At 44.7% G+C, this 25,410-nt stretch overlaps 1 protein-coding gene across 4 annotated transcripts; it reads left to right on the top strand.

Annotated features, from left to right (window-relative positions):
• The first annotated feature begins 3,076 nt into the window (after window positions 1–3,076).
• Window positions 3,077–25,097, top strand: LHX9 (LIM homeobox 9). Of its 4 annotated transcripts, XM_025403970.1 has the most exons (8): window positions 3,077–3,214; window positions 3,311–3,424; window positions 3,669–3,739; window positions 9,078–9,196; window positions 11,171–11,373; window positions 12,512–12,867; window positions 18,791–18,993; window positions 20,209–21,337. In XM_025403970.1, exons 3-8 carry the CDS (start codon window positions 3,712–3,714, stop codon window positions 20,464–20,466), a joined length of 1,167 nt encoding a protein of 388 aa, XP_025259755.1. In that variant the 5' UTR covers window positions 3,077–3,214; window positions 3,311–3,424; window positions 3,669–3,711; the 3' UTR covers window positions 20,467–21,337. The 4 variants fall into 4 exon arrangements, with proteins under 4 accessions (XP_025259755.1, XP_025259753.1, XP_025259750.1 ...); XM_025403965.1 differs by lacking the exons at window positions 3,077–3,214; window positions 3,311–3,424; window positions 3,669–3,739 and adding an exon at window positions 14,130–14,133 and having other exon boundaries at window positions 8,598–9,196; window positions 12,512–12,869; window positions 20,209–21,331; XM_025403968.1 differs by lacking the exons at window positions 3,077–3,214; window positions 3,311–3,424; window positions 3,669–3,739 and having other exon boundaries at window positions 8,585–9,196.
• Window positions 25,098–25,410: the final 313 nt, after the last annotated feature.

The following is a 25,410-nucleotide window of genomic DNA, read 5'->3' as shown; positions in this document are numbered from 1 at the left end:
AGAAAGGATGTTCATCACGGAGGACCCTTACATGGGACGTTTGTAATTCTTCTCGGCAATTCTTCCTGGCAGAACTTCAAGCCTTAAGGGCAACAACAGCAAAGGAGCCGCTGGGGGGCTGCGGCGGGGACTAGGGAAGAGAGATGCTCATAGTCTTCCCTGCTCCTGGATCCAGAAGGAGGGCTGAAGTTTGCTGTAGTTCTAGAGTGATGCATGTAAACAACATGTTAGGGGTGGCAGCGGGGGCGGGTGCTTCCACATTAAATACAATATGGCCACATAAATGGGTCTCCTGTAAGAGCTTTAATCTATATTGTATTCGCACATTGTAAAGTGAAATTCAGGTTTCTTATTAGGTGTATATATACAAACACATGTGGATGCCAAGAAATAGAGACTTACTTAGAGACTTTAGAGTTTAAATCAACTCTGGTGCTGCTTCACTTTCAAGGTTTCTGGAGACTCCTTCTGCCCCAGGGTGCAACAAATCAAGGGAAATTGATTTTTAGGTTGTTTCGTATGTGGAACGACCCAACGGAAACCGGGGAATCTTGTTGTGAAGGTTATCAGGGTGGGATGTGAAGACAGATCCCTGCAGCGTTGGTTCTCGCAGCAGGTGGATCATGATGCACACTCCTCTCTCTTCAAGAAGCAGCACTGCCCCCACTGTCTATACAGAGCAGGGAAGAGAAGGGCTTTTATTTTTTCAAGTAAAATTTAAGGTTCCCAAACAGGGTGTGTTTGAAACAGCGCCCTTAGAAGTGGAGGCACTCTCTGGGCCTGGTACATGTCTTTGTTCCAGAGCAGCACCCCTTCTCCAAAGGCATTGGCAAAGTCTGTTCCACACACACGGTTCCACTGTCAGAAATCTGCGAATCTTAGATTTGTCTCCAGGCAAGACTGGGGAAGAGAGCTCACTACCAGACAAATGGCAATTGGCATGTTGTCTTCCTATGAGCACTTTGAGATCCCATAGCCCCTGGCTAGTGCAAAAGGAACCTCGCCCTCCACTCCTTGCTGACACCTGCCATTTCATCTTTTCTAACATTCAAGCCATGGCTTGAGTTTGTGGATTGGATGTCTATGGTGGAGGAGTGAAAAATCGGTGCTATTTTTTCACTACCATGCAAAAATTAAGACATAATCCTGGATGCCAAAACTATCCCCTCCCCTCATTTAAAAAGTAAGATATTTAAGTCGGGGGTGGAGGGCAGAGAAAGTCTACATCCTATTTCGCCAGTCTCTGTGAAGAGCCTGATTTCTGAGAAAAAGGTTGTGGAAGAACCCGTAACTATCTTTAGCCAGAGACTGAGCTATCCCTGGAATGTCCAGCGTACCCTGGACCTCTGGATGCTCTGATGTGTGCTGGAGTGCCCAGGGCACTGGGTTGACCTCTGTCCCCATAAACAGCTTCGAGGTTGGGCTCATGACACAAAACGCACAGATTCACGTGGCTTTCCTTTCTGGCACTGCAGGCATAAAAGACAGTGTTAACCAAGGAATCGTGGACGCTAGAGGAATTGGGAGAGCTTTAACGACCACATCCTCCAAGCAGAAATTTGTATTCGAAAGTGTGAGCTTCGGTGCGTGTTTCAGTGTGAGTGCGCGTGTGTGTGTGTGTGTGTGTGTGTGTGTGTGTAGAATGGATGTCGTTACCAAATACCTAAAACGGTATTGGACCGCAAAGAGGTTAAGCCCGGTTGCTTTAGACAGGGATGAGTTGAAAGCACCCAAGAGTTTTTGGGTGGGTATCGCCGTCCATACATTCGATGGCCTCGCTGATGAGCATAGAAGATGAACCCGGGAGGACTGTCTTTTCCTGGCTGCGAAACCTGACCGATATAGGGGATATTCTAGAAGAAAGAGCTAAGGAGGCCAGGGCGGAACGAGGAAAGTCAGGCGTGGGGGAGATTGAAAGGTAAACTGGTGGGACTGACCGGGCTGGTGGGACTAGTTAGCGAAGCCAAATGTTTGGGTAGGAAGAGAGATCTTGTAGGAGGTACTCCGAGCGACATTCCCGGATTTGGGATGAAAAGAGAAAGCCAGGGAGCTCGGGTTCCCAGCTCCTGGTCTGTTCCTTACCGACCCTAAAATGTATGGCAAAGCTTGTGGGGCAGGCGTGGAGGCGGCGTCCACCCCCACGTGCCCCACGTGCAGCCGCAATCCCACGCGGTTTTCGCAAGCGGCTTGGAGGCAAGCGGGGGTCCCCCCACCCCGCCCACTGCGCCCTGGACCCAAGCCACGCACCGCCAAGGAGTAGCTATGGTGGCACGTGGAGGAGGGGCGGGTAGGCAGGGCGGCACCATCACCCGGACCAGCATCTTGGAGCGGCCAATCTCACTGCTCATATTCTCCTCCCCACCCGTGTGGGAGCCTTGCTGTAATCCCCCGCCTCCCCATCTCAGACTGTGAGGGGCGCACCGGGTGGGGGAATGGGTAAATAACTGGCCCAAGGCCCAGCTTCCCGGTTCTCCCTCCACTTTCCCGCTGCCTGACTGCGCGCCGGGCAACGCAGCCCCTCGGGAACCTGACACCAGGTAATGTGGCCTCCACCCCGTCCCAGGTCTGGCTGCATCCCCTCGAACCCTTGCCTGCCCGGGTCCAAGTGCGGATTTTCTCCCGGAAGGTTAACCACCACCCCCATCCCCTAGCCGGGGCCCGGGAGGAAGAGATGCCCCGGCTCTCCTGTTGACCCCGCCGCAAACACCGACTTCGAGCGCAGAATACTCCCCAGAGTGTTGGGTTCTTGATACCCAGCCCGGGAGCGCGGAGAGTGAAGGAGGGACCGGGAGGGGAAGGCGGGGACGCGGTGGGTGAACAATCAATGGCTTAGCCTAGTTTCCCCGCAGGAGCTACCGCCCATCCACCGTCTATGCAGGCACCAGCTGGCGGCAGCATCTTTTAGGTACAAGCTGCAGGGAGGCAAAAGCTGGCTGGGGGGCCGGGAGCCCAGGGCACGCCGCGGGACTCCAGCCCCCCTGCTGCGCCCCAGCCTCAAGATGCTCTGGGCTTTATGAGGTTGAGTTACCGCCGAGTCCTCCATTAACACCTCCTCTGATTATTGAGAGGCTGGAAGGGCTGAACGCAGCCTCAGAGCGTTTCTCTGGGCACCGGCCCGCGTCTGTGCCCTCTGCCCACCCCTTCTTCCTCCCCCTCCCGATTTGGAAGCATAAACAGAAAATAAAAGACAGGTGGAGAGAGCTAAGGGTCAGAGGTGAGGGAATCAGATCAACTCCAACGGGGTGGGGGAGAGAGAGAAGGGAGAAATTAATTTTCATCCAACGCTTTATTTATTTATTTGGATTAACAGAGGGACCCTCAGCGAGACTCGAGGACTGACCCGCACCTCTGGCCGCCGCCTCCCGCCTTTCCTCGCCGAGAACCGAGTTCTAGTGGGGGAAACGTCTGACATCTGGACCTCAAGGTAAGACCCTGATGGAGATGTTTTAGTCGGAGCAGTTTTCTGCCCTCGGAGTGCGCCCGGACGGCCGGGAGTTTCAGGGACGTCTTGGGAGCCTACCAGAGGAAGGTCCGGCTTTGCTCCAAGCCGAGTCCCTACCTGAGGTCTCCGCGGGAGGAGCGGTTTGGACGCGCCCCACCGGATGGGAGGAGGTGCTTGGGGAAGCCGGGCCGTACAGCCCGGCTGACGCGCGGCTTTTCTCTGCCAGTGCAACCACCATTACGGCGTGATCCACTCCTTTTCCTCCAAGAATGCTGAACGGTACCACTCTAGAGGCAGGTGAGTTATGTGCCAGGTTCCTTGCGATGTTCTCTGCCCCTTGGGCCAGTGCGTATGTCATGTAAGTGTGTGTGCGTGTGTGTGCGCCTTCGCTGGGTGGAACGAAGAGGAGTGTTTGTCTTAAAAATTAAACCGCGCTTCGTAGGCTCAAAAAAACACATTCGTTGTCAGAGTCTCCTGATAGGATTCCTGAAACCTTCGTTTCCCTCTTTTTGCCTTTCTCTTTGACTGTCTTCGACTTTCCTCAGGATCAGGGTCCGGGGCGCCAGGCAGAGGTCCTGGTTCCACTGATCCTCCAGTAGTCAGTGGCGCAAGGGACGCGCTCCCGACCCTCCCCTGAGCTGCTGGGGATGTCTCTTTCTTGGAAGGGATGGAAGGGGGGCCGAGAAGACACCGTTTCTCACCCGGGTAGGGGTTAACTGGAAACTGGCTTCACCCACATTCTTTTGTTGTTGTTCAGTCCTAACCTAGCGCAGCAGTTTCTGCGCCGGATCTCAGCGGACGCAGTGCGGGACTTCTCCCTTTATTTCTGCGGAGCTGAGGGCAGGCGGCGCAACAAATCTCAGGTAAAAGAGCATCAGATTTCAGAAGCGCTGTATTCTAAACTTGGCGCACGCCCCTTTGGGGAGAAGAGCCCCGGGGCTATAGAGGATAGAGGTTTGAAGGAAGCAAAAGTCGGCGAGAGGCTTTTTGTCACAAAGGGTGAGGGTAGGCAGAGAACGTGCGAAGGGGCAGGGCCTTGGCCGGGGACTACCGCCCAGCGAGAGACTGGCAAAGGTGTGCAGCTGGAGCGTGGCCTCGGGTGCCCCTTTCCAGGCAGCCGAACTCCGCCTGTCCCAGCTCTGCTTGGCTCACTTCCATTTGTCTTGAGGGAGGCCCCTCTAGTAGAACTGAATCAGAAGTGCGCCCGTGTAGCAGCCTCAGTATAGATCTGCCCACCTAGGTGTAGGGGGAAGTTTTACACATAGAGTATTTCAGTCTCCACTATCTGGAGAAAGGCCCCAGCGTGTCCTGGCCATCCTCTCACCTTCCATCCAGCGCAGCCCGGGCATCCAGGGACAGGTGGCATGGCACTGAACGCATGGTTCCGAGCCTCAGGATGACGCTGACGTTTCACTGAGCCTTGGGGTGCTCAGGACACTGCCAGAAGCTGGATACTGTTTTAAGAGTCTCGCCTTTCAAACCAAAGGGGCTCCTTAACCAGCTTAACAGGGTCTGGAGGAAAGGTAACACCTCCTTCTTTAAAGGGCAAACTTAGAGGCACAGAATCATGGCCTCCAAAATTCAGGTAGAAAGAGACCTTAAGTCACCTTTGCTCTCAAAAGATGCACGTTTGTCGGGTTACTTCTTCCCTCTCAACCCTAACTGTCCTGTGGGTTTGATTTCCCTTTCCTCTCCCCTGGGGAGTTCTACTGGGCTCAGGTTCTTTGCCCAGGTAGACCCACCTGAGCCTGCGACAAGGGCGCTGCAGTCTTCTTGACCTTCATAGAGATTCTAAGATCTCGAACTCTCAGTTCCACCTACTATGCTCCACTATAGTCTGGCTGTCCACTTTCCTAAAAGTGGCAACAGTAGCGGGATGGGTGCTGTCAGAATAGAAAGGAAAGAAAGCTTAGTGGACTGTGTGTGCTCAATTGTGAGGGAGAGTAGTGCTGGTCAAGGGACCTGCCCCATTATTCCTGGTAGAGCTCTGAATTTAGAGGAGACTTAAGATCCTATCCCCGATGCAGGTTAGAGAGAACCACATGCACCTGTCCCATCAAGTGAGGAAGTGGCGCAGCCCAGGAACTGAAAAAATGAACACTCTAATTTTTATAGAACACTTGCGGGCCATTCAGACTAGAGCTGGGAGAAGGGGGATTTTTTTTTTTTTTTTTTTTTTTTTTTTTTTTTTTTCACCAGCCACCGGGCCTCAGCCCCTCTGCTGGAGAGGTGAAAGGAGTACAAAGATGCTCTCTTTATTTAAAGTGCTTAACGTCCTTTGAGAATGAGGAGCGGGGAGCTCTTAGGCAATCTCTCTTGGGGACTCCAAGACAAAAAGTAGAAAACCCAGGGTCACACACCCAATTTGAGGGCATTCCTTCCCACTCTTCATGGGCTTCCTCCTTAGGAACTATGAGAGGAGGCAGGTCTGGACCCATGGGGACCTATTTCTGCAGAGCTAACAAGGACCTCCCAAACTCCAGCAGACCCCCACCCCACCCCCAGCTTTCTCCAGACTTCCTGCATTTGCCGCGAAGGAAGAATCCTGGCAGTTTGCTTCTTTACAGGAAGTAGCAAATGCCACTGAATGCAGGAACTTATAACCTGAGTTTTATAAGAGCAACAATAGCTAGGATTCAACTTGGAAACTGATTGCAGAAGGTGTTCTGCCTTGCCTGTACCTAGATGATTAACAAATACGTGTGGAATCGAAGAATGAATGGATGATTGGAGGGCTTACAAAACCTCTGTGTTTGGCTTCCCTGGAGACTCTGTAAAGTTCTGGCTTTTTCCTGGAGTTGTTTAACTTTCCCTGCATGCAGTCTCCAAAGTTTTATCTCTTGCAAGGAAACAGTGGTATTCTTGCGTTCTTTGTTGTTGATTTTGCTGAGTAAGGGCAATATGCAACAAGAACCAAAACTAATTTCAAATATCCCCATTTGGGCATTGGGAGAGGGTTTAGCACAGAAACTAGACAAAGTCAGTTGAAGTCCTGTATTTACTTTTTGCTTGGAGCTTCCTTGGGTGAATTGACTGAGGGGATTTCTCAGAGACTCCTCCTCCTACTACTCCTCCTCCTCTTTCTCCCTCTCCTCCTCCAGCTCTGAGTCAGTTTAGCCTCTGACTTGTGTGAAGGCAATCTGCCCCTTTGTGAGAGGACCTGCTGTCTCTGAAAGGACTGCTGCCCCCAGCCCCTCCTCAGGGCCCTTCTTGTGTGCACGTGGGTTTGAAAAGCTCATTGATTCCCATCCAAAGGGGCTAATTACATTACTTACAGTAAATAGCAGCCCTGCTGTCAGGTATAGCTGCCAAAGTAAGGAGGAGGGGGATGTCTCCAGCTTAGTTCACTTGATTGGCTTCATTTTTGTGTGAAATTGTGTTTTATGAGCTGCATTCTGGCACCCGGAGGACCTAAACTGCGTCCAGTCTGCAAATAACATTATTTTTGACCCTGAGAAAAAAGGAGGGGAAGCAGTAGAGTCTTGAGTTTCATGGAAGAGGCCACTCCAGCAGCCTCAGAAGGCAACGCTTTGGGACAGGAAGTCAGGCTGCTGCACCAGGGGCCGCTTCCTCCCTCGCTTTATTTCTGCCTTCCTTCCTTTCCCTTCTTCTCATCCTCTCCCTTCCTTTTTTCTTTCTTTCTTCTCTCCCTCCCTTCCTCCCTCTTTCCCTGGATTTTCTCCCGTGGTCTTTCTAGCTTTGGCCACAGTTCCCTGTCGGGCTCCCCCGGGCGGAGGGAAGCGGGTCTGCGGCTGGGCGGCTCTTCTGAGGTGTCTAGGATGTGCCAGGACACAGGCACCGCAGTCCTGGGAAAGGCGGCGGGAAGTAGTGGGGAACGCAGGCTGATGACCTGCACGAAAGGAGCAGAGAGCGGCCCGCGCGTCCTCCTCCCTGGGTAAAGCCACGCTGGTTGCTGCCACAGCGCTGTGCTTCGGACCCCTAGGGGGCCTGTGGCCGTTTGAATGAATCGACAATATAAGAGTATTGTGGACACTTTTTAATGGGGCCGGGGAGGGGCCGCCGCTACCGGGAACAGAGGGCGACAGAACAATCCCACCTCTTGTGAGGAGCAGGTCTGCCATTCTGCTTGTCCATTCTCACCTTCCCCTCCTCCAAGGCAAAGAGTCCCTTTCACACCCTTCTGAGTGTGCGGGTGCGCCCAGTTTTACAAGTCCCCTGTCCTGCCAGGGTAGTGGGAGCAGCACGCGATGGGGCTAGCGCCCAGTCCTGCGGGGCAGGCGCCAAGCTCCCGGGAGCTTCCTATATTGGCAAGTTTCAAATGAGACATTAGAATCTCCGGAAGCCTTCCTTCAAACCTGAACCTGGGAAAAGAATAAGCCGCCTTATGGCCAAGGCTCAATTGCCTACCCATGTGTACAAGTCCATGCCCTGTCCCATACACTCTGCTTTTCTCAAAGAAAATTGTTTTGCCAAAAGTAACCCTGCGAAATGTAGACGCCCCAAACGCCCTTTCCACTTTGGATGAAGCTCGTACCTAGTAGGGTCTCCAGCCCTCAAGCAGGTGAGGCAAAGACCTGCATTGTCAGACAGCTGCTTTTAAAAGTGGATTGAGGAAGATGGGATGGGGAGGAGAGGAGCCAACATTATCTCCACTTCAGTGAAGTGCTTACATTTCTGCGCAATATTTATGCATTTCTGGTGACAGTCCTGCAGGCTGGGGATGAAAAAGTCCACAAGGAGCAAACCCAAAGTTTGAAGTTGATATTCTGTGTGTCCTGAGCCAAGGTCTGATCTTGAACTCAGATCAAATAGGCGGGCTCTAGGCCTCCTGCACCAGGGCGGGGACAAGAGCTCCTTTTCCCCTTTAAAACATGACTGCTGGGAACTCTTGGATGTGTGTGTGTGTGTGTGCGCGCGCGCGCGTGTGTGTGTGTTTTGTGGGGAGGTAAATGCCCCCTCCTCCTGCCTCCCCGCTCTCTATCCCCCCACCCCTTTGTAATGTTTGTCCTGCTTGCCCATCACCAGGGGGTTGAGAGGAGTATGACAGGTCTTTGTTGTCTGAATAAAAATCCGTGGCAGCTCCGGGGAGAGAACTCCTCCTACTAAATTATCAAAAATGGGCTGGCTTTAGTCTCTTAACAAATTGGACACAGCTCAGGCAGGAGCAGTCCCCAACCCAACCTACAGGAACTGGGAACTTGCAAGCAGTCAGGGAACGCTGAAAATAGCACTTCTTTTTCTTTCTTTGTGTTCAAAACTATTTTCTTTCTTCACCAGATTTTGTTTTCCTCCCCCCGCTGCAGTTGTTTCCCATTAGTAACTCGATCTCTCAGAGCAGTAAGATTTGCCTTCTACGCCTCTTTTCTCCTCCACCCGAATTGTTTGTTTTCTGCACATCTCCTTCAGGGAGCCGCTGAGGCTTCCCCCACCACTCCTCCCACTTCTTTTTGCTTCCCCCAGGCCCCCCAAGCAGACCGATTTCCACTCTGTCTCTTTCTTCTCCTCTTCTCTCTCCCTCTTTCCCTCCATCCCCGAGCCTCTCTGCGCTCCCACAGCGCAGCCCTCTCGGGTCCCTTGCCTCCCTCATTCGGATGAGCTGAAAGCCCCGGGCGTGTGTATATGGAAATAGTGGGGTGCCGAGCAGAAGACAACTCGTGTCCTTTCCGCCCCCCAGCCATGCTCTTCCACGGGATCTCCGGAGGCCACATCCAAGGCATCATGGAGGAGATGGAGCGCAGATCCAAGACTGAGGCCCGTCTGGCCAAAGGCGCCCAGCTCAACGGCCGCGACGCGGTAAGGAAGGGCTCCGCAGCGGCGGTAGCCGGGCACCCCTGCGCCCTCTGTTAAGCCAAGCAGACTCCCTGGCCGGAGGAGATCGGGGGCGGCGGGTCGTAGAGACGTCCGCTTGAGGCTGGCGGGTGGATTTTCTCCCGTCCACCTAGGTCTGCAGGGCTAAGAATCGTCGTTTTTCTGAATTGAAATGTCTTCATTAGCTGGCTATCCTCTGTCGCAGCTGATTCCGAAAGAGCAGGGAGAGGAGCTGGGAGGAGGTGGAGTGGGGAGGCGGCGTTCTCTTCTACAGACCTCAAGGTTCCCTTGATTCCGGGGCGGGAGTCTCCCCGGCGAGGATCCGCAGCTCCGAGAGTAAGCTGGGCGCAAGCAATAAGAGGACGGCGCGCTGCCCGGGCGTCCGAGCCAAGCGGGAGCCCAGGTGGCCTTAGTCTCTGGCCCTGATGACCGGACCTTTGGAGCAGATTCGGACGCGACTGGGTCATTTCCAGTTCTCTAGACGCTCAGGTCTTGGGACCCCTAACTGAGAGAATCTCAGGGTTTCTGGCATCCTGACTCAGACCCTCTAACGAGACAGCACTACGTTTAGCGCCGGGACCGGGCGGGTGTCATGTGTAGGGGGAAATCAAATAAAACATACGGAGGAGCGCGGCACCCAGTCGAAACGCATGAACTTTATAACCAACCCTTAAACAAGCTAATCAACTACCACTGTTTCTACTATCCATAATGATAAAGTTATGTCCTCCTAATAAAGAAAACCAATTACTTATCTAAGTGCTTCCCTTTCCCGATTACTAACTGGAGCGGGGGAAACTACAGAAGTCTCCGGAAATGATTTCAGCCAAACATAGCTGTGTAGATCCTTTGGTACCACAGTAGGACTTGTAGCCCAAACTAATCAGGAGACTGCTCTAGCCCTGTCAGCCGGGTTTTGGGTCCGGCCAAGTATCCCAACTGGTGAACGTATCTATATTTGTAACACTCATTCCGTGCCAGGGCCCTTGGTCAGAGTAAAGGGCTAAACTTTACTTTTTCAGGCCCACTGAAATTTCATGGGGAAGTTCAACCCATTTCTGCTAGTCGTGAGGGAAATGTCCGGAGGTTAACTCCTTTTCCCTTTTTCTGGTCATCACGTTTAAATCAAATAGTAGCAACCCAAACCCAAATTTTCCAGTGGGGCTGGGCTCCTCAAGGTGGGGTCACTGGGGCATCCTCAGTCTGGTCAGCGGGACCCAGAAGGGAAGCGCAACTTGGGCACTAAACAGATTTTCAAGACAAAGGTCTTGTTTGTACGCCTGTTGATGCTAGGGAAAGAGGGGACTGTATAGAGCGGGCTGGACAACGGACCCTCTTTCGGAACAGCCACTTTACACACTTATTGGGAACGGGACCAATAGTCCTGAAAATTAGGGAACAGCAGGGTCTGCCAAATATATCTCAATCAAAACAAAGTCGACCAAGTTATGAGCACAGGTCCAATAATCTCCCCTTTGCTTTTGATTTCAATGCTGCTTATAAGAATTTAGAGAAATCGAACTGTAATATTTTTTGTTTAAAATAACCTGTGCTCGTTGAAATTTCCATTTCACTCCCCAATCATTTCCGTTGTTTTATTTTGTGTGCGTCGAAAGCCACAATTTTTAGCTTGTATTTATTTGAATTCGGAAACGACCCCCAAACTATAGTCAATATTCTCCCAGTCCTTTTTAAGCGAGGCTTCTGATGGCCGGAATGTCTTTAGGCTAATAGTCCCGGGAGGACGCGAATGCCGGTTTAGGCGGATACGGAAGAAAGCGAGCGAGACGCAAAGAGAGAAATCACAAATGTTTTCCCCGACTTTTGCATTTGTGCAGTGGACCCTGGCCCCTGCCGCGCTCCCTGCACGCCCTGGGCTCTGTCTTCCTGGGGGAGAACCCCGCGTCGTGCGGCGACACCGCGCGCCCTCCTCAGCCTTGCGGTGTGCTTTCTTTGCAGGGCATGCCCCCGCTTAGCCCGGAGAAGCCCGCCCTGTGCGCCGGCTGCGGGGGCAAGATCTCGGACAGGTACTACCTGCTGGCTGTGGACAAACAGTGGCATCTGAGATGCCTGAAGTGCTGTGAATGTAAGCTGGCCCTCGAGTCCGAGCTCACCTGCTTTGCCAAGGACGGTAGCATTTACTGCAAGGAGGATTACTACAGGTACTCCCCTACACCCCCACTTCTTACGCCCGCCCAAGTACACCTGGCGGGGTTATCTGCCTGAGCCCAGAATCCCCTCTCCGTCTCCCACCTTTTGCCCCATTCTGGGTGCGGTTTTCATTTCGGAGACCAGGGAAACCCACTGCATATGCCTTCAAGCTGCAATCTCCCTGACCGACGGTGAGGGTGGGTGGGAGGGACATTCAAGGTCTAGAGCTTTATCAGCGAATATCACGCGCTCCCATCACTTCTCAGCTTGGCTGGAGGAACTTGGGGAAATCTGGGGAAGAGTAAATGGACGTGGTCTCCGTCGACTGAGACTTGACTGGGTTTTTGTTTTCCGCTTGCTACGAATTGGGCAAGTTCTGCGCCTTGAAACTGAACTAGTGGCTCGGGCAGCAGCAACAGAGTGTTAGGTTTTCGCAGGTGGCAGGAGACTCTGTAAATGACTATGAAAAGGAATAAATGCCATTGCCAAAACCCAAGCCACTCGGTTCCGAGTTCCTTTTATCGCTAGTTACAACCATGTCCGCCAGATTGGAGAGAAAAGTCAGCAGCAGGCGTCTTTATTGATTCTTCTCAGTTATATTTCTGGATTGGGAAAGACAGAACTATGTGCAGATGACCTAGCTCCGCTCTCAGCCCAAACAAGATAAATGGTTAAAAAAATAATAACCTTTCCTCTACAAAATCGTCATTTTCCAGGACTGTGTCGGCATGTTTTCCCGCACACTCGCACATCCAGGAATAATTATATCTTCCTTCATTCATAGAATATTTTGTAATTGATTAACTGTTTTTACTTGGCATGGCAATTTAATATTCTAGTACTGTTAGATCGTTCTAACTAGTGGTTTGCTTTTTAAAATTTTTTAAAAAATTTGTTTTAATGTTCACTTTACAGAGAAGAAAACTAAGACTTAGTTGCCCGATTCTTCTGACTTTAATGTAAGGATCCTTTGTCTTGGTTTATCAGAAAAGGTCGATGGGCAAATAAAATTAATGCCCACTGTCCTGTCCTCCTGGAACCCTCCCAGGTCCCAGTCTGAGGCCACTGCAGACCAAGCCCAGGTGTCGCGGGTGGGAGATGGCTTTGCCTTGCTTCAACTAGCACCCTGACTCCACTGTTTCCTTCCAGAAGGTTCTCTGTGCAGAGATGTGCCCGCTGCCACCTTGGCATTTCCGCCTCGGAGATGGTCATGCGCGCCCGAGACTCAGTCTACCACCTGAGCTGCTTCACCTGCTCCACTTGCAACAAGACTCTGACCACGGGCGACCATTTCGGCATGAAGGACAGCCTGGTGTACTGCCGCGCCCACTTCGAGACCCTCTTGCAAGGAGAGTATCCACCGCAGCTGAGCTACACGGAGCTGGCGGCCAAGAGCGGCGGCCTGGCCCTGCCTTACTTCAATGGTACGGGCACCGTGCAGAAGGGGCGGCCCCGGAAGCGGAAGAGCCCAGCGCTGGGAGTAGACATCGTCAATTACAACTCAGGTGTGCCCCCTATCCTCACCCCCGGCGCAGCCCCGGCCTCCCTGAGGAAATTTCATAGAGCTCCTTCCCCGTCCAAAGTCTTGCTGCAAGAGTGTTTTGCCCGATGCCTCTGTTCTCACCACAACCCCGTCACTCTGAAGGAAGGGAGAGAGGGAGGAGGAGGAGGAGGGAGGGGAGGGAGAGGCAACACTTTATTTAGGTTGTGGCAAAAAATACATCCATAACTATGGGGCTGTAGTGATTTCCCGCAAACAGGCAGAGCCAAATCGTTGTTGCCTGTTAGTTAATGAGCCCATTAGTTTCTGGCTCTCAGTTGGAGCAAAACAGCCCCAGGGCAATTTCTTTGTGGAGGCCAAATTATAGATCCTGGAGGAGGTTTCCTAAATACTGAAGAAAAAAAAAAAGTCTTCAGAGCCCAACCCCAGTCTGTCTAGAGGGGTCAGAGGCTGTGGTCACCAGCCCAAAGTTAATCAGGAACATGGTTGGCAAGAGTGTTGAAAAACCTAATCCCTGATCTTGGCAAAAAGCAGTTGTAGGGGTGGGAATCACTCTCCACAGCTGAGCTAGCCTGTGTCTTTCCTAAGTCAGGATATTCATCCAGCCGTCTCATTCCCTGTGTGATAGACCATCCAGACATCCAGACCCCTGGCCAACTGAAAGAACCTTCAGATCGGGCCCCCTGAGGAAGCTTAACGGTATCTCAGACCATTCATCTATACTCAATCACTTTCTTCATTAAAAACAACCCACAGGCAACAAGTCAAGAACACATTCTTCCTTGCTTTGGGGGACACGCCTATCATGTGTCAATCTCACATGCATCAGTTTCCCATTGTTGATAGTGGGCCCCCATTTCCCCTCCTCCAGGTGAGGATGGTGATCCACTCTGCAGATGATACTCTAACTCTGAGCAGAACAGAAGCTCTTTTTGTGAGTCCCAATCACTGGAAAAAAGAGGTATTAGAAAGGCCTGGCTAACTTTTGGGGAGCCTAAGGAACTTAACTGCTTTGGCTTTCAGTGCCCTGGCCCAGATCTGGCTGAGAATCTCAGCAGACTGATGCTCAGGACAGGGGAGACCATTCTGTTGGAAGGAACGTTGAGGACCTTATTATGGCAACCCCACTCTATTACTCCGAATGCCCCCAGATCCACGCATGGGCACCCCAGAGCACAGGATTTTGCCTGTTTTTCTTTTCCAGTTCGCAGAGCCTGGTATGGTGCCTGATATTGCTAGTCAAGGTAAAGAACAGTGTCCAGCCAGTTAAGTGATTTGCCCAAGATCACACAGCCAGTGTGAATGTGGAGCTAAGGGTCCTGCTCTGAGTTTAGAGTTTTCAGGAGAACCCACACAGGATGAGTGGTTGCTCTCTCAGACCTCTGTTAGGCTCTCTCCTGGGGTTCTCTACCGCCTGATCTAACAGAAGAGAAGAATCCTTTATGGGCAAGCACAGCAGGTGGCCTTGCAGGGAGAATGGGGAGCAATGGGGAGCAATGGGGAACACTGTGCGGCAGCACTTGTCCCTAGGGGGTTCATACCAGGGTTGCCGGATGAAAAGAAAAGGACCTGCCGGCTCACTGCAAATCTCACCAGGGTCGGTCAATCTGTATGAGGGCAGCGGGTGAAGAAGCCCCAGGTTTTGGCAACCCTCAGTAGTGGCCGTGTCCTCACACTGGCCCCTGCTGTGCTGGGGCGGGAGATTTGGTTAGGGGCCACTTTGCCCAGCATGCTTACTTCATCTTCTTTGATGCGTGGTCCCCAGGGCAGGGCAGGCAGGGCACTAATTGTTCTTTATTAATAGAAGATGACATTGGAATCTCAAGCCACTCACCAAGGCCCTAATGCCCTAATGAGAGGGGGAAAGAAAGAGAGAGAGAGAGAGAGCGAGAGAGTGCCACTCATACACAACTAGCGAGATTTTTTTGGAAAGAAGGGATCTCTCAGCCCAGATAAAGTCCAGAAGGGTGAAGATTTCTAGCCAAACAGTAGGCAAGCCTGACTTTTTTATTCTTTATTTAATCTAATTAGCTAAATTTGATTTTGCCTTGGATCTTACTTCATGTTAGATCCAAGGAACTTTAAGAACAGTAGCATTTAGATTATTTTACTTCTCTGAAAATAACTAGAGTGTACAAATTTATTTTTAGGAAGAATAAAAGAATCCTTTGGAGCCCCTTAGGTCTTTAGTTTGCAAATTAATGCTGCTACAAGTTGTTGTGGAGAAGGTCACTTTTGTCTTGCTCCCAAAGGAGGGAAAAATTGCTGAGGCCCCCTTAGCCCGAAGAGTTTGTACCTTGCATCACTATAAACTGGATGCCTGTTAGTTAACATCTACTCCATCCTTTCTGGACTTTTCCCAGAGATACTAGTAAATATTATATATGTTAAAGATTAGGTTAAAATTATCTATGGGAATTGGTTTGAAGATTCCTGACCAGAAATCAGACCATCATTTAAAACAATGCTTGTGAATCTGATGCCACTTTGTTACAAAACTAGGGAAAGAAACCCTTCAGCAAATTAAACACGTGTTAAAATGTAAAAAAATAAAATAAATCCAGTTTTAACTCATTGTTTTAGCCTTCTTTGGATTTTATCTTGCCATCTCTCATTAAATGTAAACATTAAATGTAAACAAGTCTCATAAAGGGTAAGACTGATACTAAACTAAGTATAATTTACATAATAATATGTTTTCAAAATGTGCAGAAAACATGTTTGTGATTCAAGGAATCTCAGAGAAGATGTGAAACTTGGCAAAGGCCAGCTAGTGCTTGACATAGGGCAAATGCCTTTTAATGAGAAAGTCCCTAGTTTCGTTTATACCTCTGTGCAAATTAATCAGGCAAATATTTTAGAAAGAGACATGGAAAGTTTACCTGAAATGGTAACTTGAAATAAAGCCCTCTAGGGATGAGAAGAAGATTTAGTTTAGGATAGGGAGCTCTTATTTGTGTAATTTAAACATTAATTGAGAGATTAAACTTTGGCCACTTCTCAAAATATCCTTTCCTTAAGTCCTTTCTTCCTATCCAAACTTTTAAGGTTCCTGGTGGTTAAATTAGCCTGGCACTGACCCCTAGTGGTCTTCCAGGGATCAGTTAATTCTCAGAAGGTTACATACCTTCACAGCAGACACTCACTTTAGGATGGGTGACCATCACGTAAGTGACTGGAAATAAAATACTTAGATCTTCTCATTAACTTTGTAATACTATATGTGAACTTACAGGTAGATATTTAAGACAGTTTTAAGAGTTATCATTTCATCTCATAATTCGGGGAGTGGGGAAATCCCCTACAGCTATAGAAACAGGCCTTGGAGAAACAGTCATTTGCAAGTTATATAATGCATGTGTAGTTAAACATAAATAATATCAGATAATGCACTGTTACTCTGTAGAAGAAATAGGTTTCTCGATTAAGTTGCATAATATGAGATAATGCGTCACAGGAAAATCATATATAGTAATATCTGTTTAATAAAGACCCAACAAGCTATCTCCTTACACATTGGATTATGTATTTTGTGTGGAAATGGGGCCTATAACTGTATTTAAAACACATTAAAAGGCTCTGCTGAGTTTTTAATCAGCAATAATGGATATAGAATGTGTTTTCAGGGAAGAAATTTCATCAAATCTTACTATAATTATTTTTCCTAAATTTCATTTTAGGAACTAATGATTATATAGTCATGTTGGGAATCATATTCATTTCTATATATTACCCTGGTGTGGAGTGGGGGAAAGATGGCCAAGGGCATTATTTAAACACCAAGTCTTCTGTCCCAAGTGTAAAATTCAATTTGATGTGTTGTTCAGGAAAGGTTACATGTTACATATGATAGGAAAGAAATCTTACTTGAAGAACCCTCCGATGACTAACGTGTGCCTCTTTGACTATTTTTTTGTGGGTATATTTATAATCTGGTTATGAAATATGGCTCAGTTTACTGGAGATAAGTATAGTTTGATAGTAGGTCATAGAGATGCTGTTTCATCCATTTGAGGATATGAAACTGCAATTCTGTCGAATATTTGAACTTGACATATCCCCACTGGGCCAAAATGGGATAAAATGTAATGCATACTCTTTCTGTTATCTCTGGACATATGGTACCCTTTCTGGTGGAGTTTAATAAGCCTATGTTTTACATTCAAATGTGTATATCTGACTTGGATTCTACTTCAAGTTGATTTAATTTTGCATTAATACCCACTTGTAATTTACTGATGAACAAAGGGCCCAACGTCTTGATTGAATGCTTCTTGAGCTCCTGCCCCTGTATTTGACTCAGGGAATCAGTCCAAAGGTGAATATGGTAGAGTCATTTCCCTCAATGGACTCACCTGTTCTTTTGCCAAGTGTGTCTTCCTACTTACTAGACATTTGTTTGTATCTAGTCTTATCACATTAGGAGGAATTTCTTATTAAGTGAGTTTTATATGTGTCTGACTTCTTGGTTGATGACTACAAAACTTCTGTATTTCTGTAAATATGCTGATTTGCTGAATAGTTTTTAAAAAGTTATTATAAACAGAGCCTACCAGGCAGATAACATTTTATTAAGCAGATTGGAAGAGCTAATATTAAGGGATGCCTCCCTTTTTTAAGATTCAGGTTTCTTTCTCCCTGGAATGACATGATCAGGTTGGTTTTAGATTTTCTATTATAAAGCAGTACAAGGCAGGATGATTAGATCTAAATTTATATAACTATCTGAAGGAAGAATTTAAAGAAAAAAAATTGCCATGCACTTTAATGTGTGAAGTTGGCTGAAGTTGGTTGTGTAAATATTTCACAAAATGTTTTCATTTTACAATTGTATTTCCTATGCAGAGCCAGTAGATTCTTGGAAATGACCCTTTAAATGTGCAGCTTTACATCCTGGGGATAATGACTTTCTGGCTGGTTTCAAAGACTGGGTTGTTTTGCCCTTGGTGCTAAGAAAGTCTTTGTAAGGGGAGAGAAAATGCCGCCCTCTCTCTGCCAGGCCAGCCAGGGGCACAGCTCACATCCCACTCACACACATCTGGAGCAAAAGGGACTAAGATCTGAGCCTAGAAATAAGCACCATCAGTGTCTCTCAACTGTGAGCTGTGGGGAGCGCTTCAGGCATGAACCGTGTGAAGGGAAGTCTGGGCTCATTCTCTTTCAGAAATATTTATTAAAATCACTCCAGGGGAAAAATATTTTCTTTCTGGTATAGCTCCACGTTAACCAGTCATAGCTAAAAGCTGAAACAAATAATATTCTTATGTTTACGTAAGAAATTCACAAATTTTAAATTTCTAACTTCTCCTCCTTTTTCAGCCTTTTCTAACTTTTTCCTGACTGAGAGAGTTCTAGGAATATGAGAAAAGGCTAACCATTAGAACTGACCTAGATGCTTCCTTAGTTGGCGGGCTCTCAGAAACTTTCAGACTTGAGAGAGTGGTAATACTTGTTTCTCTACGTCTCATGACAAGAAGCAGTACCTTCAGACAGTGTGTCTCATTCCAGAAATACAGACAAAAGGTAGAGTCTTAAAACACTGTGAGTGCAGGCAATGGGAAGCTGGTACAAATAACTATATTAGAAAAGGGTTTCTTCTTTTCACTCTCGTAGGTCTCTCTCACTCCCACTTTACTACTTAGGGTTTGTTCATATTCTCAAATTCTTCTAGCAACCATTAAGCAAAAGACAGGATTTAACCAGTATTTTTCTGTTGCATAAACTTTGGTTGTATCTGCATTAACAGACAAGTTCAGCTTACTTTAGCAATGATCTTCTTTCTTTTTGTCTAGATACTACTCATAATTGGGTTGACAGCATTTTTCACTGCTGCTTTATTACCATAGCAGTGTCCTACAGCCTGCCATCATGTCAGCTAATGCAAGAATTTCCACTGAGCAGTTGTTTGTTCACTGTTACTGCAACAGGTTGTAATGAGAATGAGGCAGACCACTTGGACCGGGACCAGCAGCCTTATCCACCCTCACAGAAGACCAAGCGCATGCGAACCTCTTTCAAGCATCACCAGCTCCGGACCATGAAATCCTACTTTGCCATCAACCACAATCCGGATGCCAAGGACCTCAAGCAGCTTGCCCAGAAAACAGGCCTGACCAAAAGAGTTTTGCAGGTAAGACACGTGCATCATTGACTGTGCATACATTTCCCTTCCCCTTGCCAGTAAAAATAGTGCTCTTCCCTGGTTGGAGTGATGCAGCTATTTCCTGTATTGCTTCTTACTAGTTTATCTTAGCTATTTCCCTAGAGGATGTTCTGAGATTTTGCAGGGGCTTCTTGGAGGGTTCCCAAACAGAGACCCAGTGTCTTTTTAAATACAGCCACATTCTCTCTACGTATGTGGAGATGGGCCCTCCAAAGGCAGCACAGCTTGACTCACTGCTGTGCAAATGCGAGTGATGTTATTTGCACAGGCCGTGGCTCTATAGATTTCCATTAATATTATGCTCAGTGAACAGACTTGAGAGGGACCTGTTGGCACTGTGTTAACTCGGCAAACTTTTGGCAGCCTCACTCACCTTCCAAATTCAGGTGGAACCTTTTTCTACTCCTGAAAAGCCAAAAGTATGGTTAGTGTTTCAGCAACCAATTGGAGCAAGTATTTTCCTGCCTTAACAAACCATAATTAAAAACAAAATACTGAAAGTTAGTTCTGCTGTCCAATTGATTTCCTAAACTCATCATGGTCAGAACATATAAGTAATGAAATTATAATAGGTTGCTGTAAGTCACCTGTGATCTTCTCTCACTTCTTGGTGACAAATAGCATGCATTTTAAATTCTGCTAAACAGTTTCAGGCTGTTTGAGGTCTGTGACCCTGGGAGTTTTTTCTGTGTGAAGAATATACACCGTGTTTTGGGCTCACGAATGGCGTGAAGTCTGTTTCAGTAATGTCCATTTCATATGAGTGATTCTTACTTTGCCATACTTTCAATGGCCCTGCCCTTTCTCAACAGTTATTGTAACAGTTGAGGAATCATCGTGTATTTCCCCCTCTTTATCACCATGTATTCATTTTCATGGTATATCCGCTTAAGCATCAGTTGTTCCAAGTGGCACTCGTTAATGCTACAGGGTGGAATAAGTGCATTTGAGAGAGAATAAATCCGTAGTGTTACTTGAATAACTTTGTTTTAAAAGAAAGCAAAAAAAGCCCCTTTCCTCCTAAGAAAAACAAACAATTATATTTAAAAGGAGAAACATATATCAAAAAAAAAAAAAAAAAAAAAGAAGAAGAAGAAAGAAAGAAAGAAAAAGAAAAAGAGAGAAAGAAAAGAAATATAAAAATGAACATCGGTAAAGAAATCAATTGGGATTGGTTTGCAGGTTTGGTTCCAAAACGCACGAGCCAAATTCAGAAGGAACCTTTTGCGGCAGGAGAATGGGGGTGTTGATAAAGCTGATGGCACGTCGCTTCCGGCCCCGCCCTCAGCAGACAGCGGAGCTCTCACTCCACCCGGCACTGCGACCACTTTAACAGACCTGACCAATCCCACTATCACTGTAGTGACATCCGTGACCTCTAACATGGACAGCCACGAATCCGGAAGCCCCTCACAAACTACCTTAACGAACCTTTTCTAACATTGGTTTTTTTTTTTTTTTTTTAATTCTTCCTCTTCTTTTTATTATTATTCTAATTATTATTATTTTATTATTTACAAGACCTTTTTTTTTCTTCTAACCCACAAGATATTTGGGGAATAAAAATAACAGCTTGGTGTGTAGCATCTGCAGCCACTTGGCAAATGAGTTTACAGTATTGTCTCCTTTAAGTGAATATATTTTGTCTACAAAGTGTATTTGGATTTTTTTAAAAAAAATATTAATTAGGTCTTTCAGTTGGTAAGGAGAGTTTTTGAATAATTCTAATAAGTGCCTCTTAAAATTGTATGTTACTTATTTCCAGAATCTCGAAGAAAAAAAAAAGAGTGGTATTATTATGGGCAAATAATCATATTCCCAGTTCAATGATTAGGTTAATAAAGAACCAGATAATTAATTAGTTACTTTTTAAATCTTGCAATTGTATGTGTGATTATGGAGTTTTGAAAACATTACATTTTTTAAATCTTAAAACTGAAAACTTGTTTTTAGTGTTTCTATTTCTTAGCTGAACTGCTAATTCAAGTGAGGAATATGATGAAATAAAAGCATTAACTACAGACATTTAAAATAGTAATGATTAATTAGGTGAGAAATCTATTACAGGAATGTGACTTTTCCTTCTTTTAGGGGTGTACATCTCTAAAAACTTTTTACTTGACTATTTGTTTTTCAACATTTGAAAAATACTTAAGCTCCCTGTGTATCCATGAAAATTCTGCATAGATTTTGACATTCCATTATTTTAACCTCCTAAAGCTAACCATTCTTTCTAAGTTACTTTTTTTCCCAGGGAAAATGGAAATAAGCAAAATATAATGTTTTAAGAAGTAAAAAAATCAGTATAATTTAATTAATAGCTCTATTAATTGGCTTCAGCTGTACCATGATATTGTATCTGGCATTCTATATGAATAATGTTTAAAATACCCAGCCTGGTAGACTTATACCAACAATCGGTTTTGTTTTGTTTTATTTTATTTTGACATAGGTTGACTTATGTATTGAAAATAATTTTTCTGATAGTAGAGATTTGAAGTTATTAGTCTTAAAGTAGATAAACTCAGAAGCCTTGTGGATGCTGATCTGAATATATTTCCTAGTTTACAGTAGTATTTTTTTTTCCTTTTAATTTAAGCTAAAATCTTAATGGTCTGGGCAGTGGTGAATGTTCATCTATTACGCTTCTGTTGTAGTTAAATACCAATTAGATTGTGGATTTCCTAAAAAAAATAAAAAAGAAGTCAAGATATATGTCTTGCTTTAGTGGATTGTTAAGAATAACTTTGCACATATTCTCCACTTTTTGGACCCCTTAAATCTCCTTTGGTGGTCGAAGTGGCTATTTAATAGATGTTAAAGGTGTCCTTCTGGCTGTATAAATGTGTGGTTACATATTGACAGTTCACTGCCCACATTAAAGTGCATTATTGTAACTTTTGCTCAGGGTCTTTAGAAAATTAGCACAGAAAGTAGCTTATTTTTTAAAAAAAGATGATGGAAGATAAGTTAACACTGTAACAGAAGAAAGGTGTGATTGCCATTATATATTTAGCAAGTATGGTTATCATCTTATATGGAGCTTAAATCTTGACTTTTCATATTTCTATTACATTTTGGGCATTTACCACTAACCAGACCAAACAACCTTGGTAAGGCTGAGATCTTATTAATACACTTTTACAGGTAAAATATTGACACTTATAAATTTTGTTCTTTGACAGAACAATATATGGTACTACAGATCTACTTTATTAAGTAGACTAATTATAACTCAGTTCTCCTATGTGCCTTATGATATAACTTGGAAGTAAGTTTGTGAAAAATCAGGATATATGTGTTGTTTGTTAAATTAACTGTTTTAAGCCCTTTTGACACCTCACTAGTTTTGTACTGTTTTACCTCTTATTTCTGAAACTCTTTTTATGGTGTATCCTGTTAGAGGGGACAAACATGTCATAGAAAGCAGTTGTGCACTCTTTCAAATATAGTTGATAAATTCAATAATCTTATATATTGAGCTTCGTGTTTATAGTACAGTAAGTGGTCTAGCAAAATTGTCCATGTTTCTTTGTTTATTGATAAATGCATTGTATAGAAACTATTTCCCCTAAATATTTATGGACCAAACAATTGTGATATATCCTATTAAATTTGTGTGAATAAACCATTTTGAATCTAAGGAGTTTTCTTTCCCATCAGTTTTATTTAAGTTTTAACCGTACTAGTGTGTTCCAGCATCTATATAAAAGCTATTCAAATGGTAATACAAAATTTTTAGAAATATTTAAACATACAAATAGTTTTTAGATTTCCAAACTTCTGATTCATATGAAATGTTACACATTGTTGCACATGCAATGTAATTCAACCTAGAAATACCTTTGAATATATTTGCTTATAACAAAAGTAATGCCCCATTGATTTGACTCAGTCCAATTTTTAGAATAAAAAGGCTAACTAGCATATAAAGTAATTGCATGGAAAGAAACCTTAAATATGATTAAGATTTCATGTTAGGTCTATTGAGCACAAATGGATATTTGTAAATCTAAATAGAAATTGCAGACCCCTAAAAGCCAAGTTGCTCTGTAGTTAATAAATTGTCACTATGATTTTTTTCAGGGAGAACAAATCTTGGGGCATTACAGCCAAACATCCCGACGTTTGAAAATTCCCTAAAGTATTAAAAGAAGGGGAAAAGTTTGATCGGAAATCCACTGCAGTGAAGACAAAGACACTATTAGGTTATGATAATCATACATTAAAAAATTTATTGAGCCAAAAAAAAAAAAAAAGAGAGAGAGAGAGAGAGAGAGACTTAAATGTCATTTACTGAATGTTAACAAAACTTGTGTTCTTTATGGTGTCTAACACAACTGAAGGCCTGACATTATGTGGTTTAAACAAAATTAGATAAACCATGTACAAAACCAGAGCAACCTGGCAGTAATATGCCCACCCCATATTTGAAAAAAATTATTATTGAAAAAAATTTCACACATTTGTCAAGCACAAATAGTTGTAAAATAAAGTCCAAAACGTTCATTTCACCTGCTTGCTAATGTGTATTAGTCCTGTTAATGGCATTTTCCAACTGTAAATTCAAAGAAAAGCTATCACCCATTTAAGAGTATAGGGATCAAACCCCAGTAATTTTAGTATTATTGTTTATTACTTCCTTTTTAAACAGAAATCTCTGCATGCACTTTTACATATGTCACCTCTAGTGTACACCTCTGTATGATGACTTATCTTTGCTGTTTCTTGTATGATAAATAGCTTTCATTAATAAACATTTATTTGATGCAAACATAGTTAACTTTATGTTAAACACACGCTGTTGAAATTAATTTTGAACCCTTAAAGAGGCAGCACAGTACATTTACAACTTGTTATACTAATGAAAAAATACAAACAGCATAATGAGATTAAATTCTGGTAATCTAGGATAAAATTACTTGGTTTTTACCTTTTCATGACTTATTTTCATTTGTTGTATTCAATTGCCACATGTATTACAAATAAAAAATAAAGTGAACCCAAATTACAACAAAATAAATCTTAGAATAAACTATTGTGTAAAATTTCAGCAACTTTTTTAGATTACTAGGGTAAAATTTATAGATCCTATGTGAGTTTACATGTTTGCTATGCAATGAACAAATTTATTGAAGTATACAAATATATTCTGAACTATAAAAAGATCCAATCTTTGCATAGTTCAAGTTACATATGATTATTACAAACAAAAAAGCAAATGGAAAGACAGACAAATATTTAGGAATGAGGTTTTTTTAATTGTTAAAGGGAATATTTGAAGAATAAATTTTTAGCTATTCCTATTTAGCTGTATATCCAAAGCATATGTTAAACAAACTAACATATAATTTCCAGAAAATTTTTCATTATGATGAAATTTTTATTATATACAAATGAACCCTATGTAAATGATGTAAGTTTTATGAATGACAGACATTAAATATTTCACTTACATGTATTCTCAGAATTTTGAATGTTTTCTTAAATGCTTTCACTTCCTGAATACTAAAAAGAAAAAATTTTAAAGAAGAGAGAGCAACTTACTACTAAAAAAAAAAAAAAAGCAATGCACCATGACAAGTAGACTATTTTGAGTGATCACAAATCATGTTGGTTTTGTCAGTAACTTGAATGTTTATGCCTCATTGAAACCTCATCCACAGCTATAGCAGCTTAAATAGATTTTCCAATGCATTTCCAGCCAGTTTATTCAAATCTTTGCCCTACAGTCTTGCCTTCTTTTGCTGTTCTGTCACCTATGGCAATTTCATTTAGAAGTATTTTGGAACTTCGCCTGGTTTTACAGACCTTTAAATATTTGTCTGGTATGTGAAATGCAGGAAGAGACCAGAGAGGGAAAGAACATAACTGAAATTAGACATCTGAAAAAAATAATACAAATTTGAAACAGGCACATTTTTTAAAACCAAAAAAAAAAAAAAAAAAAAAAAAGAGAGAGAGAGAGAAAGGAGTACTAATTATGTGAGTGGGAAGAGAAAGCGTGTGAGGCAGAGTTGTAAGGTCTATTGTGCTTTACCGTGATGTAAAGCAGTCTTTGAGTCTGAGCAACTGCACACTTACTGTTTGGTGTGGAATAGAAAAATGTGGACCTCTTAGTTGAGAGCAGGGCACTAAATTTTCATAGCTTCTACCTCCCAATTGCCTGGGTTAGTCTAACTTCTGGCAGATTGATCTTGGGCAAAAAGCTTCACGGAGAGTTAGTGTCTGTGCACTTTGGTTGAATAGCCACCTTAATACTGACTTACATAGTGGGTAGGTTTTTGATACCTCAAATAAGGATAAAACTCCATAATAAAGGACCCAAAGCAAACACTTTTAAAACTTAGGTGATTTTTCATCACCTAAAACATAAATAGCTTT

The sequence above is a fragment of the Theropithecus gelada genome, chromosome 1 (assembly GCF_003255815.1).
Source record: "Theropithecus gelada isolate Dixy chromosome 1, Tgel_1.0, whole genome shotgun sequence".
NCBI classification, from domain to species: Eukaryota; Metazoa; Chordata; class Mammalia; order Primates; family Cercopithecidae; genus Theropithecus; species Theropithecus gelada.
This window is presented reverse-complemented; position numbering and strand designations above follow the sequence as displayed.

What these genes read in the sequence shown, in the direction of transcription:
- LHX9 (XM_025403965.1), top strand. Translation starts at nt 9,023, where the DNA reads ATGGAAATAGTGGGGTGCCGAGCAGAAGACAACTCGTGTCCTTTCCGC. An exon ending in TGCAAGGAGGATTACTACAG is followed by an intron (nt 11,374 to 12,511) that starts GTACTCCCCTAC and finishes GTTTCCTTCCAG; the next exon opens with AAGGTTCTCTGTGCAGAGAT. An exon ending in TGACCAAAAGAGTTTTGCAG is followed by an intron (nt 18,994 to 20,208) that starts GTAAGACACGTG and finishes ATTGGTTTGCAG; the next exon opens with GTTTGGTTCCAAAACGCACG.